The 18,537-nt window shown below is 49.3% G+C and overlaps 1 protein-coding gene across 2 annotated transcripts in view; it reads right to left on the reverse strand.

The window, feature by feature from the left end:
- Nucleotides 1-18,537, reverse strand: part of CYTH3 (cytohesin 3) — a 113,517-nt gene that overhangs the window by 7,500 nt on the left and 87,480 nt on the right. For both annotated transcript variants that reach the window (XM_008018725.3, XM_073012802.1), the window contains 6 exons: nucleotides 17,989-18,055; nucleotides 8,825-8,943; nucleotides 4,813-4,893; nucleotides 2,278-2,390; nucleotides 1,910-2,058; nucleotides 1,613-1,724 (listed from right to left, as the gene is read on the reverse strand). In XM_008018725.3, the coding sequence (XP_008016916.2) occupies nucleotides 1,613-1,724; nucleotides 1,910-2,058; nucleotides 2,278-2,390; nucleotides 4,813-4,893; nucleotides 8,825-8,943; nucleotides 17,989-18,055 (641 nt within the window). The remainder of the gene's footprint in view (nucleotides 1-1,612; nucleotides 1,725-1,909; nucleotides 2,059-2,277; nucleotides 2,391-4,812; nucleotides 4,894-8,824; nucleotides 8,944-17,988; nucleotides 18,056-18,537) is intronic.

Raw genomic sequence — 18,537 nt, forward strand, 5'->3', positions numbered from 1 at the left:
GCCCCAGAGCGCCTGCTGCTGTTTCCGGTTACATCCCCCCCCCCCCAGAACCCTCACACGAAGTGATCTGATCTGGTCTCTCAGGCACCCAAGCCCAAGACCATGGTGCGAGGTTTTCAGGCAAATACCTAGAACTCCCCTAAACCTCGGCATAGCCAGAAAAAAAGTCAAAGAGCAAAGGCCAAGGTCGAAGACCCTAATGGGAACGGCAGACCTGTGGGACTCACACCCCTTCCACCAGCTGAGGAAGCCTGTGCCTGTCACACTGTCTCGTCCTTCCTTGATAATTGTTATGTTATTTATTTTTTTGAGACAAGGTCTCCCTCTGTCGCCCAGGCTGGAGTGCAGTAGCACAGTCATGGCTCACTGGAGCCTCAACCTCCCGGGCTCAGGCGATCCTCCTGCCTCAGCCTCCCTAGTAGCTGGGACTACGGGCACACACCATCGTGCCAGGCCAATTTTTATTTTTTTGTAAAGACGGGGTTTCACTGTATTGTCCAGGCTGGTCTCAAGCTCCTGGCCTAAGCAATCCTCCCGCCTCAGCCTCCCAAAGCAGTAGGATTACACACATGAGCCACTACACCCGGCTGATAAATTTTTTTAAATCACCAGGACACTCCACTCCAGGTCTTATGTGCTGCCCGGTGGCCGCCTGCTCTCAGGGCTTGCGTGAGCCCAGCCATCACATCTGGAAGGCTTCACTGTGGGCACAGGGCAACCGTCCCCGCCCCACAGGCAAAACACCCCTCCGCATCTCTAAAACCGCACGCGAGTGCCCTAAATCGCTCCAGGGGCCTTTACGGAGCTCCCGAAATCCCTCCATGCGCTGCTGGGTTAGTATGGGGTGGAGGGTGATGCCGCAGGGACAGGGCTGGCTGGCTGCTTCTCTACTGCTGCAGACCCCTGGAGACACGGGGCGAGGGGGCAAGCCGGCTCCCACACAGCATCCCCGAGTGCTCCAGGTCCCGGCCTCTCTCAGCCCCGCCCCTGGGGTGGGTGGAGCGTTCTCCGCACCGTGCACGGCGCGGCCCCGCAAGTCCACAGATGGGTCGGATGAATGGCAGCCACACAGCGGAGCTCACACAGACCAACGTGGGGAGACCGAGAGGAATGAGCCGCTGGGGGGCGGGAAGCCACTGGGTACCTACCTCCTAAAGCAGGACAAGCAGGGACAGCCCGTCACAGAACAGAAAGGTGGGAGCCACAGGCAGAAGGAAAACAACAAGAAGGCACATTTAAACCACGCGTCAGAAATCACAGCCACACCAAACCGAGAGAGAGGCACACAGGTTCTGTGGATAACGCGCTCGCTTCTCGTGCAGGACGCTGCCCTGGCTGGCTCTGGATGCTAACTCAGCAGTGCTCTGGGACGGGCCGTGCAGCCCGGGCGTTCCTCTCTGCCGCGGACATGGCTCTGATGCCCCGGCTCAGAGGAGCAGCCGTGGGCCGTGCGGCTACCGAGAGCGGGCTCTGGCTTAACTGCGTTCCTTTTTAACGTCTCTGCCTGTGGCGGGGGCGTTCCTACATTCCCATGACGAGCTTGGGAGGAACCCGAGGGGCTGCTGCCGTGGGCCGAGGGGTCACGCCCGGGTCCCGTGGGCAGGCGGCTCACCCAGCTTCAGGAGCCAGCCCTCGCGGTCGGGGTTGAAGAAGGTGTGCGTCAGGTCGTTCCCGTCGTCCTCCGGGATCTTGAATGGCTCGTTCTTAATGCTCTCATACAAATTCTGCAGGGAGGAAAGAGCAGCAGCCAGTTCAGACTCACACAGAGGCCAGCGGCCGCCGCGCGGAAAGCGCAGCAGGACCAGGGCGGCAAGGAGACTCGGGAGGCGCGTCCGGAGTCCCAGGCGCTGCGGCCGCTCCCAGCGAAGAGATCCTGCAGACGGCAGCGGCCGCGGGCTGGGGAGCTCACCCTCAGCAGCTCCTCAGGGAGGTCCCCGCCCTCGTTGATGCCGCGGTTCATGGCGATGAACCGTTCTGCCGTGGGCTTGTCACGCACGTTGTGGTTGTGCAGGCTGGTGTTGAGCATGATGATGGCGAATGACAGCACGTAGCACGTGTCTGCAACGAGTCCGGGGTGCTGGGCTCAGCCAGAACCTCCAGTGGACCGTGGGACCCCGCGTGCTGGGGGCCCGCCTGCAAGAGGTGCCCGGCCCACAGGTCGTCCTCGCTCAGGGAAGGCAGGTCCCCAGGAACACACGCTGGGCTTTGCCGGGACCGCCCTCTCCAGAGCTGGAGGCTGTGCCTGGCGAGGGGCCAGGCTGTGAGCTCTACACTGACCTGTGGACTGGAAGACCCCGGGGTTGCACAGGCAGTAGCGAGAAGCAAAGGCCTCCATCATGCGATCAATCTTCTGCGCCTCCCCCGGCAGCCTGAAGCTCCATAAGAACTGCCTGTGGAGACACCAAAGCCGTGGGCAGCCGCATCAGAACCCACACCGCCTCAAGGCCAAGGGCGGCTTCTGCCCCGCTCAGGAAGGACGCTTTCCTCCGGGGCTGGGGTACAGCTCTGGCAGGGGCTTGGGGGTGCAGAGACAGAAAGGAGAAAACCCAGGACAGTCTCCTTCCGTTCCATAACTCGAGACACGCTTACTGATGGCTCATCTTTTTGTAACTACAATCCATTCAGCATCGAGGCCGGTTGTCTCTGCCTAAAAAGTAAATATCCAGGATCCCAGCACTTCTCTGTCCCCATTGCCACCCCATTGCTGCCAGGTGATCACCAGAGGCCTGCATGTCCCAAGCTGCCACCGGCCAGTCCTCACAGCATCAACAAGACCACGTCCTCCTCTCAGAACTCCCACACATAAGGCAGAGCCACAGTCCACAGGACGGTGTCCAAAGCCCCACCTACAGCACTGGGCACTGCGGCCAGAAGCTGCTGCTGCCTTGCTGGGGAGACACACGCCTGCCTCAGAGACCAGGCCCAGCAGACACTCCCACCCTCAGGCATCCCCTCTGGCTGAGGTCTCCCTGGCTGCCCTGCCTGTAACTGCAACCCCCAGCCCAGTCCCCCCACCCACCTCCTACCCCTTCCCTTCCTTGCTTTCCTCGGCTGGCTGCGGCTGCGTGGCACCGTCCCTGCTACCTGTCTGCCTTATCCACTGTCTGGTCGCCCAGGTGTGAGCCCCGGGGACAGGGTCTGCAGTCCCCAAGGCCAGCTGTGGCCTCCCGCACCAGCTATTCAGCAATGTCTGATGCTGCCGTGGATTTAGCAGAAGGATCAGGACCAAGTTAGACCTCAAGGCTCCAATTAAGTCTCTGGGCTTTTAAAAATACTGATCCCACCAGCCATCGGGGGAGGATGCAGCCTGGACCCCCCGGGGCTCCTCTTCCTCTGCATGTCCCTCACACAGGGCAGCTCCCCAAGGTCCTTCCTCTGCTCTCTCCTCCCGGGATTCCAGCCATGTCTGGCCCCACTCTCTACCAGGCCCCATCTTCTCTGCCAGGCCTGCACCAGCAGCCTTCAATTCAACACGACCGCCCCTCCTCCACTCTCACCCCCTCCACCCCTCACTCCCCATCTGTCCCACGTTCACCAGCAAAGCATGCACCTGCCCACCAGCCCACTACCATGGCCTCCCTGCCCACCCCACGGCAGTGAAGAGTCTCGAGTCAGCCCGCACACCTCTGCCCCACACAGGCTTGCCATGTCCTCCAGGACAAAAGCTAACATTCTCAGGGCAGCTCCTCAGGCCACAGGACCTGCCTGCATTCCCGCCCACCCTGTGCCTTCATCAGGCCCTCTACTGGGCTATGCCAGGCTCCCACCGCTGTGGGAATTAATAGGGGCCTCTCTGGCTGTGGCCAGAGACTGATGGACTGAAAGAAATGGAGTCACAGCAGCAAGGGCCATGCCAGACGCCCCTCCCAGACTCGCCGGGCCTGCACCCTTCTCTGGATGTACAGCTTCTAGAAACGGAATCTGATAAGCCTGAACTGCAGCTGCAGGATTCTCAGATGTTGCTAACTCTCAGCGCACTGTTCAGCTCCAGGCTGCGCTGTGAGCACAACATCATGAGGGTCCCACAGAAATGCTGCCAATGCTGTAGTCTGCAGCTGAGGTAAGGCCATGAGGAAACAGGCCACGTAAACGAGAACAAGGTATGAAGCAGAAGGTCTGAGAACATGACGAGATGCGGCCTGATTTTCTCAGCCCAAGGGCCAGCTGAGGCAGCTCCCACCAGAGGCCCTGCCTCCTCTCCCCCGGATGCTGCTGAGTACTGGCTCAGGGTCAAGGCCCAGAACAGAAGGCCCAGAACAGATGAAGGCCCAGAGGAGAACAGCCGGGGCACCAAGGAAGGAGGTGAGACAATTTCCTGCTTGCAGAGCAGGGGGAAGAAAACGTGCAGGAAGGGCAGCTTGAGGGGCATCCAGGGAGTGTGTCCCGGACACCAAAATGGCGAGAAGACTACATCCTCTCTGGCACACTCAGGTATGCATGCGTTTGGTGCTTTAGGTCAAATCTGGAAGGAAGTAACCCCATGTAGCACCAATGCCACGCCATACAGAGCTTGGGAAGAAGGCACTCGAACTACTGCCAAACAGCATTAAAAATTGAAGGAAACGGAATGGAAGGAGCACCAGCGGCCACAGTGAGGAAAACATGGCCCTTATCTTAAGCGTGTGCCCCAGTTCCTGTCTAGGGCTGCTCGATGTCACACGGCATTAGCTGGATCATTCGGAACAGGAGCCAGCATCTGTGAGACTCACGTGGCACCAAGTTACCTAGAGTCAATTCACAGCCACTGCTGCCCAGACAGCGGTCCTCTGGCCTTCCCCATCCACTCTACACCCAGCAAATGATTATACTTACCTTAAGGCTTGTACAAGGTTGAGATCAGCAAACTCATGGAGTTCAACAAAAGCTTGAAGAACTTTAATATTAAATTCATCCCTGGGAAAAAAATAAGTAAGCTTCAAACCTAATGTACATTATCCCAATTATTTTAAAAGATACGGCTTATGAATAATGTGGCTATGAACATTCAAGCACAAGTTTTTGCATGGCCATACTTTTTTAAAACATTTGTATTTTTTGCCGAGGCAGGGCTCGCTACATTACCCAGGCTGGTCTGAAACTCCTGGGCTCAAGCAGTCCTCCCACACCTCCCTCGGCCTCCCAAAACACTGAGATTACAGGCATGAGCCACCACACCCGGCCACATTTTTATTTCTGTTGATACCTAAGAGTGAAATTACTGGGTTCCATGTTAAAGTTTATGTTTTACATTTTGAGGAACTGCCAGACTGATTTCCAAAGCATCATTTTATATATATATATATATATATATTTTTTTTTTTGAGCCAGAATTTCACTCTTGCTGCCCAGACTGGAGTGCAATGGCGCAATCTTGGCTCAACAAAATCTCTGCCTCCTGGATTCCAAGCAACTCTCCTGCCTCAGCTTCCTGAGTAGCTGGGATTACAGGTTATGTGCCACCACACCCGGCTAACTTTTGTATTTTTAGTAGAGACAGGGTTTCTCCACGTTGGTCAGGCTGGTCTCGAACTCCTGAACTCAGGTGATCCACCCACCTCGGCCTCCCAAAGTGCTGCAATTACAGGCGTGAGCCACCCCGCTAGGCCGCATGATTTTATATCTCATCAGCAATAAGGGTTTGACTCCCTGCAGCCTTGCTGGCATTTGTTACATGTCTTTTTCATTACAGCCAGCCTAATGGATGTGAAATGGTATCTCACTGTGGTTTCAATCTGCATCTCCTTGATGATCAATTGAGCATTTTTTCCTATGCTTATTTGCCACTTGTATATCTTCTTTGCAGAAATGTCTATTCAGATCCTTTGCCATTTGATAACTGAGTAATTTTTGTTATTTTTACTCTTATTTGGAAGAGTTATTTATATAATCTAGATATAAGTCCTCAGCAGATTATAAGGACTGATTATCAGCCCTGAGGACTTATACCTAGATTATATAAAGACAAACATATGAAGATATTCGCAAGTCATACTGATTTATTTGTATCTTTTGTAGAGGCAGGGCTCACTATGTTACCCGGGATGGCCTGTGGATTGTCTTTTTACTTTTTTTTTAAGACTAGTCAAGTGAAGCAGTGGGAGTGGGCAAGGAACCAAGGAATCTATAACTGGTGATTAGCTGTAAACACCACCATGCCTGGCCAGCCTTCACTTTCTGGATGTCTTCTGAAGCACAATATTCGGATGAAGTAGAGTCTACTCACCTTTTTCTTTTGTTATTTGTGCTTCTGGTGTCACATTTAAGAAATCTTAGCCTAATTTGAGATCACAGAGATTTACCCCATGTTTTCTTCTAAGTGTTTTATCAGTTTTACTTGTTACATTTAGGTCTTTGATCCATTTTAATTTTTGTATCAGTAAAGTGTCCAATGTCATTCTTTTGCATGTGCATTTCCAGTTATCCCAGTACCATTTGTTGAAAAGCTATTCTTTCACCTACTGAAACTGTCTTGGTACCTGGTTGAAAAATTATTTGACACTAATGTAAGAGTTTACTTCTGGATTCTCAACACTATTCCATCATTTATATATGTGTATCCTTATGCCAGTCTTACAACGTCTTGATTATACACTTCAGTCTTTTTTTTTTTTGAGACAGAGTCTCACTCTGTCACCCAAACTGGAGTGCAACAACATGATTTTGACTCACTGCAACCTCTGCCTCCTGGGTTCAAGCGATTCTCCTGCCTCAGCCTCCTGAGGGGCTGGGATTACAGGCACCTGCCATCATGCCTGGCTAATTTTTGTATTTTTCTAGAGATGAGGTTTCACCATGTTGGCCAGGCTGGTCTTGAACTCCTGACCTCAGGTGATCTGTCCGCCTCAGCTTCCCAAAGTGCTGGGATTATAGGCATGAGCCACCGTGCCTGGCCACTTTATTTTGTAATCAGGAAATAAATGTGAGTTCTGCAACTTTGTTCTTTTTTAAGACTGCTGTGGTTATTTTGGGTCCCTTGAATTTTCCATGGTAATTTTAGGAGTGCAACTTCTGCAAAGAAGTCAGCTGGGATTTCAATAAGAAGTACAATAAATCTGTAAATCAATGTTGGAATACTGGCATCTTAGCAATAGTAAGCCCTCCAATCCATGAACATGGATGCTTTTCCATTTAGGTCTTCTTATTCTTTTTCAACAATGTTTTGTGGTTTTTAGAGTAAAAATGTTGCTTTTTTGTGAAATTTATCCTAAGTATCATATTCCTTCTAATGCTATTATAAATGGAGCTGTTTTCAGTTTACTCATTGCTATTGTATAGAAATACAATTGAGTTTTGTTGTTGTTGTTTGTTTTTTTGGCCAGAGTCTCACTTTGTCGGCCAGGCCAGAGCGCAGTGGCGCAATCTCGGCTCACTGCAAGCTCCGCCTCCCAGGTTCACGTCATTCTCCTGCCTCAACCTCCAGAGTAGCTGGGACTCTAAGCGCCCGCCACCATGCCTGACTAACTTTTTGTGTTTTTAGTAGAGACGAAGTTTCACCGTGTTAGCCAGGATGGTCTCTATCTCCTGACCTTGTGATCTGCCTGCCTCAGCCTCCCAAAGTGCTGGGATTACAGGCATGAGCCACCATGCCTGGCCAATTGAGTTTTGTATATTAATTGTATATCATGCAACCTTACTGAATGTATTACTTCTAATAGTTTTTAATGATTCCTTAAGATTTTCTATATACATGATTGCATCATCTGCAAATAGAATTTAATTTCTTCCTTTCCAATTTGGATGTCTTTATTTTCTTGTCTAACTGCCCTGGCAAGACGTGCCAGCACTGGGCTGAACAGCAGTGCTAAGAGCAGACATCCTTGTCTTGTTCTTGATCTTAGGGAGAAAGCAGTCACTCTTTCACCGTTAAGTTGTGGGGTTTTTTATAGGTACCGCCCATCATGTTGAACAAGTTCCCTGCCTGTCTTAGCTTTTTAAGTGTTTTTATTGTGAAGGAGTTTTGAGTTCTGTCAAATGCTTTTCCTATATTTGTTGAGAAGATTACGTGGGTTTTGTCCTTTATTTGAATGATATGGTATATTACTTTAATTGACTTATATGTTGAACTAACCTTGCATTCATGGGGTAAGTCCCCTTGGTACAGAATCCTTTCTAGATGTTGCTGACTATATATTACAGTCATAAGGATATGGTCTGCCATTTTCTAGCGGTGTCTTTGGTTGGGTATCAGGTAGTGCTGGTCTCAGAGAATGAGTTTTCCACTTTCCACTTTCAATCAAGTATTTTTTTAAAAAAAAGCTAAAAACCGAAACCTCCCAACTTTAGGAACTATTGGGCTTTTGTTTAAAAATACTTTCTTCTGGTCTTTGACAAAAGTGTGTTTTGGCATACTCAGGGCGTGTGCTGCCTCAGCATTCCTGCCCTAACCTCTGCTAAGCCAGTAGCGGTCAGAAAGTAAATCTGACCTGCTGCTTTCCATTAAAAAAATTCACCTTCCACCTTTATTCATTCTGCAAGTAACACGAGAAAGAAAACCACTGAGAAACCTGGTGTATTTCTGGGTAAAACAGAAGACGATTAAGATGCTTTCCAACCTAAGGAGAAAGGGGCAGCAACATTGTCGGTTCTGTCATGGTTCCCTGAAAAACAGGATTCCAGAGGAGTCCCAGGATCCCAGAATACTCTAAGGCATCTCTCCTCCCACGGACACGGGAAAAGAACCGATTGCACTGGGCCCACGTGGTATTGAGATGGGCACGTGGATGCCCACAGCCCATGGCTGTATCATGCCTTTAGGCTGTGACGGCCCCGAAAGTGGAGTGTGACCTAGGTCAAGGTGCAGGGCTGAGTGGCCCCAGGTAGGGCTGTGCCTCCTCCTCGAACTCACCTTTCACCCAGGTAGTCCCCAATGACGGTCTTATTTAGGCCTTCTCCTTTATAAAGGAACTGGGCGACGTCTTCTGGGGAACTCTGTAGCAGGTCATTTTCTATTAGAAACTGAATTCCCTGAAGAACATTAGAAAGGAAGCACCAGTTAGGAGTGTCACTCAAACTCATTTTTCAAAGACAGAAGTACACTTAGTGTCATGATTTTACTGGTATGGACACAGCAAAAATAATACCAGAGACACCCATATAACTGCACAATCTGATTTTCCCAACTCCATACTACATTTTATCCATCAAAGAAACGCACATTCATTCCTCCTGGCAGTTAAACAAGTTAAAAGACAAACAAATGGGTTATTGAACAAACCATTACAGGTGGTTATTAGAAATTATAAAGGCAGGAGTAGTAATAATATTAGATTTTCCAAGCTTAGGAAGATGGTTTATTCTGTGTCTGCGAGGGACACTTTGTGGGTGGTGGCCACTGCCAGTCGGCCAACCTGGCCCCAGTCCCAGGGAGGCAGCGAGCGGGTGGTGCCAGTCCCCACTCGCTGCCACCCCCTTCACTACAGAGGCAGTTTACTGGCTGCGTTTAGCACTAGAAATGACCCGTGACCAGATCTGGCCAGACAGAAAGACAAGCCCGGAGAGAAAGTTTTTGATTTCCTGGTAAAAAGGGGCCCATGAGCCAGCACTGCTCTTCCTCCTCCTTTCTGCCTTGAACACGGATGTGATGACCAGAGCCACAGTGGCCATCTCACATGGGAAACCCTGAGATGGGCACAGGCACCACCTTCTTGTCACTTGGGAGCCACCCATTGCTACACAGCTGCATGAAGATAAACCTCCACCGTGTAAGATACATTTTGTTGGATTTTTTGTTACCTGATACCAAAAACATATTAACTGACATGCTGTGCCACCAAGCTCATCCAGTCAAAGCTTATGCCCACTCTGAGGGCTGCAGCACAGCTGACAATCTCAAAGGCAATGGGCTGCCCCTGGCCTGAATCAGCTGAGCACTGTCTCATGAGAAGTCCCAGGAACCTATAATAGAAATTTTTACCTCTAACATAGCTTTGCAGCCAGTTTCAAAATATGTGTTGGCAAGGTTGGTAAGGGAATAGGGAATCAGAAATCAATTTGCCAGGAGGCCATTTCCACAAATTCAGAGAGGCTCTATCCAGCTAAGACTGTCAGTACCCGAGACCAGGGCTGCCTCATACCCTCACAGTCCATCCAGAAGATTTTCTATTTCTTTTACACACACGAACGTCCACAGCAGCCTTGTTTCCAAAAACTGAAAACAGTCAATAAGAGAACCAATCAATACATTCCGGCATAATCACATGATGGAAGACTCTACAGCCATGAAATGGAATGAACACTCACAAGAACGAATCTCATAGACATGAGATGGAGCAAAAGACGACACGGAAGAGGATTTCAATTCCATTCATAGCAGGTTTGAAAAAGGCAAAACTAACTCATGGTGATTAAGGACTGGCTGCCTTGGGGAGTGAATTCCCTAAGACGAGGCACCAGCAAGGTGCCCTGTAATATTCTACAACTGTGGCTTGTTCTGGGTTGCAGTTATGTGAGTATATTAATTTATAAAGATTCTTCAAGCTGTACATTTAGAATTTGTGTACCATGATTTGTTATTCTCCAAAAAAATTAGCGAGTCTAACAATCCGAAATCAATTTTCATATGTATCTGGTAGGAGTTTAAGTGGGTACACCCACAGGGGCACCATCTAAATTACAAGACACACACACACACTGTAGCAACACAGGTCTGGTCTGGAGAGGCCTAATGTAGCCCAAGTTCCCTGAAAACAGAGCCTGGGGCAGGAGACAGTGCTAGGGCTTTGCTATTGGCTGTAAGTGAGGAAAACAAGTGAAGCAGGTGGAGAAGCCAGGTGAGGCCATCAGCTGCAGGTGGGAGGGAGGCAGGACACCCTCAGGGATCACTAGTTGTCCTGTCATCTCTGGGGATGCAAGGCTGGGGGCCTGACCTTGCATGGTGAAGGCCGCTGTCAGCTGAAGCCCAGGGGACTGAATGGGCCTGGGCATCAGGCTTCCATTAATTCCTCTGGAAGCTCAAGACCTGCCCTAAAATTCAGAACATACAAAAAAGTAGGACATTTCTTGGAGAATGCTATTTGGGAGGTGGCAAAGAGACAAGCAGAGGAGGAGGACACAGAGCTCTGCGTCCAATCACACTTGTCCTATGAGACAGAGGAGAAGGTGCAGAGAAGGCCACAAGACAATGGAGGCCGAGACCACAGTGAGGCGCCCCCAGCTGCGGAGAGCGCGAGGCCGGCAGCCAGGAACGAGGCGGGAAGGGATTCTCCCGCAGAGTCTGAGCAGCAATCCTGCCCACACCCCCATCTTGGACTTCTGGCCGCCTGAACTGAGTGAGAATAGACTTCTCTTGTTTTAAACCACCCAGTTTGTGGTCTTTTGTCATGGCAGCCCTAGAACACTAATACACTAGGTAAATACTCATAGAAGAAAGTGAATGTTCTAACAGTGTTGGAAATTTTTAATATTTTAGAATACCATTTAGAAAGTCAAACAGCAGAAATGGGGGCAGTGGTACCATGTGACCCACTACACCTACTCTTATCTTTTTTTGTTTCTCTTCTAGGTGTGGGTCTCAATCCGAAGCTGGATTTTACTTATGTATTTAAATTAATATCCGAATGTCTGTCTTGTCATTAATTTAGCCCAATCAAATCTACAGTGAGCACTGATTGGTTAGCACTTCCTCCTGACCCCTTATTTGGTACTTTCTATTTCACATGCCTTTCCAGCTTTGTGTTGAACTGATCAAACTTTCTTTGATGTTTGTTAATAATTTTAAAATCCTATTTCTCTTTAGTGATTACTCTTAAAATTTTGACAAGTATTTAAACTTATTTGTATCTATCAACATCTAGAAAACCTTAGCTGTTACTTCCCTCCTTCCTTTCCCCCTTGCTACTTACATACTGACATAAATTTGGACTAAATTTCTCACTTTGACGTAAAAAGTTTTGCTTGTTTCTTTCCTTTTTGATCCTGTGTAATCATTTCTTGTTTTGAGGTGTCATACTCCAATTACACAATTCCTAGAGATCAGAGAAGCCCTTGTGTGTCTGAACATGTCTTTCCTCACCTTCTCTCGTGAGTGACAGGACAGACAGAATTCGGGGTTTTAAATCATGTTTCCTCAGGCCTTGGAAGGGAAGGCACTGCCTTCCCTCCTGTCTTTGATCCAGTGTCCCTGATAAGCTTGCTGTGCTCCTCACTTCCTCTTAGGTAATCTGATCTTTCCTTCCTGGAAAATTAAATGAATTTCTCTATCCACGAGTTTTACAACATTTCACTTGACACATCTAAGTGCGTAAGTCTTTTCAATTTTCATCCTGCTTGGCATTTGGTGGGGCCTTGAATCTAAGGATTTTTCTTAGTTCTAAAATATTCCAAGATTTCTTTGAAATATTTCCTCTCCTCCATTTTCCATTCTCTCCTTTTGAGACTTAGATGAAATTTGGCCTGCTGGACCCACCTCACATGTTTTCTCGTAGTTCTCTGCAAAACTGAATAAAGAATTCTTAAACTCTCTTCTAGCACACGTCCACTCTTCAGCCACGTCTTCTCCATATGCTCAAGTGATGATGTGACAGACACTCCCAGTTTTCATTTCCAAGGTTCTTTTTCACAATCCCCCATTTTTGTATCATGGATAAGAAACATCCTATCGTATCTTTTTGATGATATTTATAATATAGACAAATCTTCTATGATAAAAAGTTGCCCCCTTTTTTTTTTTTGGCTGCTTCTTCTGTTTTGTTTTATTTATTTAGTTTTGAGACAGAGTTTTGCCCTTATCGCCCAGGGAGGAGTGCATTAGCACAATCTAGGTTCATTGCAACCTCCACCTCCCAGGTTCAAGCGATTCTCCTGCCTCAGGCTCCCAAGTAGCTGAGATTACAGGTGCCTGCCACCATACCCAGCTAATTTTTTTTCTATTTTTAGTAGAGATGGGGTTTCACCATGTTAGCCAAGCTGATCTCAAACTTCTGACCTCAGGCAATCCACCCACCTTGGCCTCCCAAAGTGCTGGGATTACAGGCGTGAGCCACCACACCCAGCCTCGTGCTTCTTTTTCAAGAGACAGGGTCTCGTTTTGTTGCCCAGGCTAGAGTGCAGTGGTGTAATCACAGCTCACTGAAGCCTCAAACTCCTGGGCTCAAGCGATCCTTCTGCCTTAGCCTCCCAGTAGTTGGACTACAGGCACATGCCACCACACCTGGCTTGATAAAGGATTTAAAAGACCAAGTCTTACTGTCACCCAGGCTAGAATGCAGTGGTGCAATCACAGTTCACTTTAGCCTCAAACTCCTGCGCTCAAGTGATCCTCCCACCTTAGCCTCTCAAGTAGCTGGGATTACAGCTGCATACCACTATGCCTGGCTGATTTAAAAAAAAGAAATAGTTTGTAGAGATGAGGGTCTCGCTATCTTAGGCTGGTTTTGAACACCTGAGCTCAAGCGATCCTCACGCCTAGGCCTTCCAAGACGTCGGGATTACAGGCATGAGCCGCCCTCCCCGCCTCTACTGTTTCTATTAAGTCTGTTTCCTCCCGTCTTAGTTCTTCTGTTTGTAGGGTTTTGTGTCTCTTTCATGGTGCTGGTTTCCTCAAACGCTTGGTGGTGCTTGGTGGGTGTTCGTCTTTGTATTGAAGGGTCACTGCTGGCCTAACAGAACGCTACCTGCGTCTGGTTTTTGCTGCAGCTGCCTCCAGTGATCTGGCAGAGGAGCAGGTCAGGCAGCCATCGGCTGGTCTCTTGAGAGTGGCTATTTCTCCTTCTTGGTGCTGCCACCCACCAAGGACGCTGCTTGTTTTCACGGACTAAGTGTTCCCTCTTGCTTTTCCCACCTGGAGACACAATCACTGCTAGGCACAAGGTCAGGAAAGGGCGACCAGTCTCGACGTCCCTCCCACAGTCCTGCTCCCCGAATGTGCCTCCTCTGCGCTCTGGGAACTCTGAAGCTGCTCTTGCTGCCCCCGGCAGTCCTTTCTTGCATGTTCTGTGGGCACTGTTTCCTTCTTCAGTGGATCCCATTTATCTTCTTCCAGGGATTCCTCCATTTCTAGTCCACTGAGTGAACCCCTGCTTGTCATATGATTTATATATTTTATTTAAGGCATTTCTAGGAAATCAGGAATAAAAGAGAGAGGCTGCAGAGTGTTTTCAGCTTCCGTGATCTAATCAAACCTTCCCTCTTACTCATTTATGAACTCAAGTGCTACTAGAAATAATGCACCTGAACAAACCAAAGCTCCCTGTTGAAAGTGTCATCACTCTGAGACGTAGAAAATGCCATCCTAGCCGGAAGGAATGTATTTACTCTGACAATGTCTTCATGCTTCACAACGTTACACGTTTAATAGGGGCGTGGGGAGGTAGATGTAATTCTGAGTTGTGTCTGAAGCATGTGACATCATCCATCGCAGCTGTGAACGAAATTCGTATGTTGAAGCTCAAACCCCCAATGTGATGGTATCTGGAGATGGGGTCTTTTGGAGGTAATAAGTGTTACATGAGGTCCTGGTGGGGGTCCTGGTCTGATGGTATTTGTGCCCTTATAAGAACAGCACCCTAGAGTCAGCAAGTTCTCCTTACTACCCAGCATGTGAGGATACAGCAAGAAGGTGGCTACCAGCAGGCCAAGAAGACAGCCCTCACCAGACGCCAATCATGCCGGCACCCTCATCTTGGACTTCCAGCCTCCAGAACTGTAAGAAAATACATTTCCACTGTTTAAGCACCCCCTCTATGGTATTACATTAGGAAGGCTCAAGTAGACTTAAGACAAGTGCTATATCCAAGTCCACAAAACTAAGGAACTTTGATAATTTTTCCCAGCAAAAGGCTACATGCAGACTAAACGTGCCATCTGCTTTTATCAAGCAGCATAATTATAGATAAGTACAACCAGTAATCAAGATTCTTAAAATCTTATAGGTGAAGAGGAACAAAAAAATGAAGCTGGTGAGCAATTTGCCACAGCCCAGGCAAAGTAGGTTATGCCTAGTGTTCCATTATTGGAACACAAAGCATGTGGGGGCTGTTTACATCCTACTGCTCAAGGTCATCGCCAAGGTCTGACTGCAGAAATTCAAAAACCGGCAACCTCAGGCATAATAAATGGGTTAAACGCCAACTTCCCTGGCCGTGGTGAGCCAGTACCACAGGGATGACCACTTAGGGCCACCTAGAAACCAACCCCAGGGGCTTCCACCCAGTGCAGCAGACAGCAGCAGTGACAGGCTGCCTTGGAGTCAGGTTCCCTCCTCAGGACAGTGGTGAATTCCTTAGCTGTTCTGTGCCTCATTTTCCCCAACTGTGAAAGAGGAATTAAGACGGACCCTCCCTACCTCATAAGGCTACTATAGGAACTTAAGTGTATGAATTAAAGTGCTTCCTCATCATGGTTCTTGACAAACAGTGACTTCTCAATGTTGGCCCTTACTAGAAATCTGACATGGCTGGGCGCGGTGGCTCACGCCTGTAATCCCAGCACTTTGGGAGCCGAGAAGGGTGGATCATGAGGTCAGGAGATCGAGACCATCCTGGCTAACACGGTGAAACCCCGTCTCTACTAAAAATACAAAAAATTAGCCGGGCGTGGCGGCGGGCACCTGTAGTCCCAGCTACTTGGGAGGCTGAGGCAGGAGAATGGCGTGAACCCGGGAGGCGGAGCTTGCTGTGAGCCACGATCGTGCCACTGCACTCCAGCCTGGACGACAGAGCGAGACTCCATCCTTTTTTTTTTTTTTTGCGACAGAGTCTTGCTCTGTCGCCCAGGCTGGAGTGCAGTGGCCGGATCTCAGCTCACTGCAAGCTCCGCCTCCCGGGTTCACGCCATTCTCCTGCCTCAGCCTCCCCAGTAGCTGGGACTACAGGCGCCCACCACCTCGCCCGGCTAGTTTTTTTTGTTGTTGTTGTATTTTTTAGTAGAGACGGGGTTTCACTGTGTTAGCCAGGATGGTCTCGATCTCCTGACCTCGTGATCCACCCATCTCGGCCTCCCAAAGTGCTGGGATTACAGGCTTGAGCCACCGCGCCCAGCGACTCCATCTTAAAAAAAAAAAAAAAAAAAAAAAAAAAACCCTGACACACGGTATATATAAAACAGGAAGACAGGCAAGAGCCTAACAGAGAGGGCTTCACAGGCATGAAGGCAAGTTTACGCTCATGAAGCTGAACCCTGATGCACAGTGGTGGCATCACTTTACTTATTTATTTTGAGAGAGAGTCTCTCACTCTTGTCGCCCAGGCTGCAGTGCAGTGACACAATCTCAGCTCACTGCAACTCGCCTCCCAGGTTCAAGTGATTCTCACGCCTCAGCCTCCCGAGTAGCTGGGACTACAGGCACCCGCCACCATGCCCGGTTAATTTTGTATTTTTAGTAGAGACAGGTTTTCACCATGTTGGCTGCGCTGGTCTCAAACTCCTGACCGCAGATGATCCGCCCAGCTGGGCCTCCTAAAGTGCCGGGATTATATGTGTGAGCCAGCACGCCAGGCCTCAGTAGCATCCCTTTACAAAGTAAGTATCTATCTGTATGTCTTTCATGAGATGAGCATTTGCCCATGAACTTACTGAAGTGCTGCCCTGTGCTGCATCACCTGGGTCCCCTTAAAACATAAGGTCGTTTTGAGAACATCCACTTTCATAAAGAATCCTGAGATGCTTCCAATGCTTATTAAATCTGCTGATAAATCTAACTCCGGCCAGGCGCGGTGGCTCAAGCCTGTAATCCCAGCACTTTGGGAGGCCGAGATGGGCAGATCATGAGGTCAGGAGATCGAGACCAGCCTGGCTAACACGGTGAAACCCCGTCTCTACCAAAAAAATACAAAAAACTAGCCGGGCAAGGTGGCGGGCGCCTGTAGTCCCAGCTACTCTGAAGGCTGAGGCAGGAGAATGGCGTGAACCCGGAAGGCGGAGCTTGCAGTGAGCTGAGATCTGGCCACTGCACTCCAGCCTGGGCGACAGAGCAAGACTCCATCTCAAAAAAAAAAAAAAAGTCTAACTCCACAGTCCCAACTCCTTAAAGAAAAGCTGTTACCCAAAATATCAAATCATTTCCAAATTCACAAAATTGACAATTTTCATTCCATCGTGGAGATGACGGATGCCCCACGAGCAGAGAAAGAGAAAGCAACAGGACAGTTTTCACAGTGGCTAGAGTGTGTGCGCTAAACAAAACCCTCCTCTGGCTGCAGATGTCCGCGGCCTTAAGAAAATCCAGACATGGCTGGGCGCAATGGCTCACGCCTGTAATCCCAGCACTTTTGGAGGCCGAGGTGGGCGGATCACCTGAGGTCAGGAGTTCGAGACCAGCCTGACCAATGTGGTGAAATTTGGACACGCCGTTCCTCTCCCAAACCCTGAAGACTCAGGTCTGCCCTTCTTTCTCAAAACCAAAACGTCCACCAAAAATCTTCACAGATTCTGCCAAATCCTTTAGCTCAGTCTCAGAAACAAGCAGCTACATGTTTCAGGTTTCACTGTTTTCGGGTGTTTCCCTAGAAAATCCAACTTGAGGAAAGAGGAAGATGCTGGTTTAAATGTGGAGGATCCCTTGTTTTTTTCACAGACACCTGCTTTTTAAGGTGAATGGAGAAATAACGTCCTCTTACGTGAACCACTTAATCCACCCAGATTATAAAGTCCACAACCTCTAGACACCCGGGTTCCACTCCCACCCCTGCTCCTTCCTAATCACGTGGTTCCTGGCTGTAGGGCCCAGCTCAAGTGGGAAGAGGGGAATATGAGCCTCGACAGCAAGGGCACTGCCTGGAGCCAAGCCCGGCTTGCCCCGCAATGTCCGAGCCGGGCCTGTGAGGCTGCCTCCTCACCCAGAAGCTCACTCGGCAAGAAAGGCCTTTCTGCCCAGGGTACCAACCCTACAAGGCACTTCTGCTTCACCCCACTCGTGAACAGCCCCTTTTTGATCGAAATGTGCCTTCAACTCCCCGTCTTTTATGAGGTGACAGGACGGACCACCTCTGACCTCTGTCCAGAAGGGACATGGCAGTTCAAATCAATGGATGAGTCCATCTCCTGCAGGCCAGAAAAGGGAGAGCATTCTCTTACCTTTTTGGGATCCATGTTGAATTTCTTTCTTCCCATGGCTATCTGTTTGTTCCTCTGAGTCGTTTTGCTGTTGGTGTGGAATAATTTGAAAATAACTCATGTTGTTTTCACGGTGCAGCCGAGTCACGGCCCTCCAGTGCACCTTCCCCCGCAACAATGGACTCAAGGAAGGGAAGCACAGGCCCGCACGGAGGGGCCTCCAGCCTCCACGGTGGCGGAGGGGTGGTGTGGCCGCCATTGCTCTTCACATTTGATAACTTGAGACACTTCAGAAAAAGTTAATGATGCAAACCAGTGATTTTAATAAAGCACAGCTCCTTATGACGCAGGCAGGTAATTTCTGTGCGGGTCAACCCTGAAGTACCTGTGCTTACGCCTGAACCTATAAAGGTAGATGATGACTTACGGAGGAGGCAATGAGAAGTAACATCCAGGGAAATACCCCGGGACCCCTCCACGAGGAGTGGGGGGAGAGGAGAGGAGTTAACAACTCCACAGGCTCCCCCCATCCCAACCACTCTCACCCCACTTTCTGCAAGTTTGACTAGA

The sequence above is a fragment of the Chlorocebus sabaeus genome, chromosome 28 (assembly GCF_047675955.1).
Source record: "Chlorocebus sabaeus isolate Y175 chromosome 28, mChlSab1.0.hap1, whole genome shotgun sequence".
Lineage (NCBI taxonomy): Eukaryota > Metazoa > Chordata > Mammalia > Primates > Cercopithecidae > Chlorocebus > Chlorocebus sabaeus.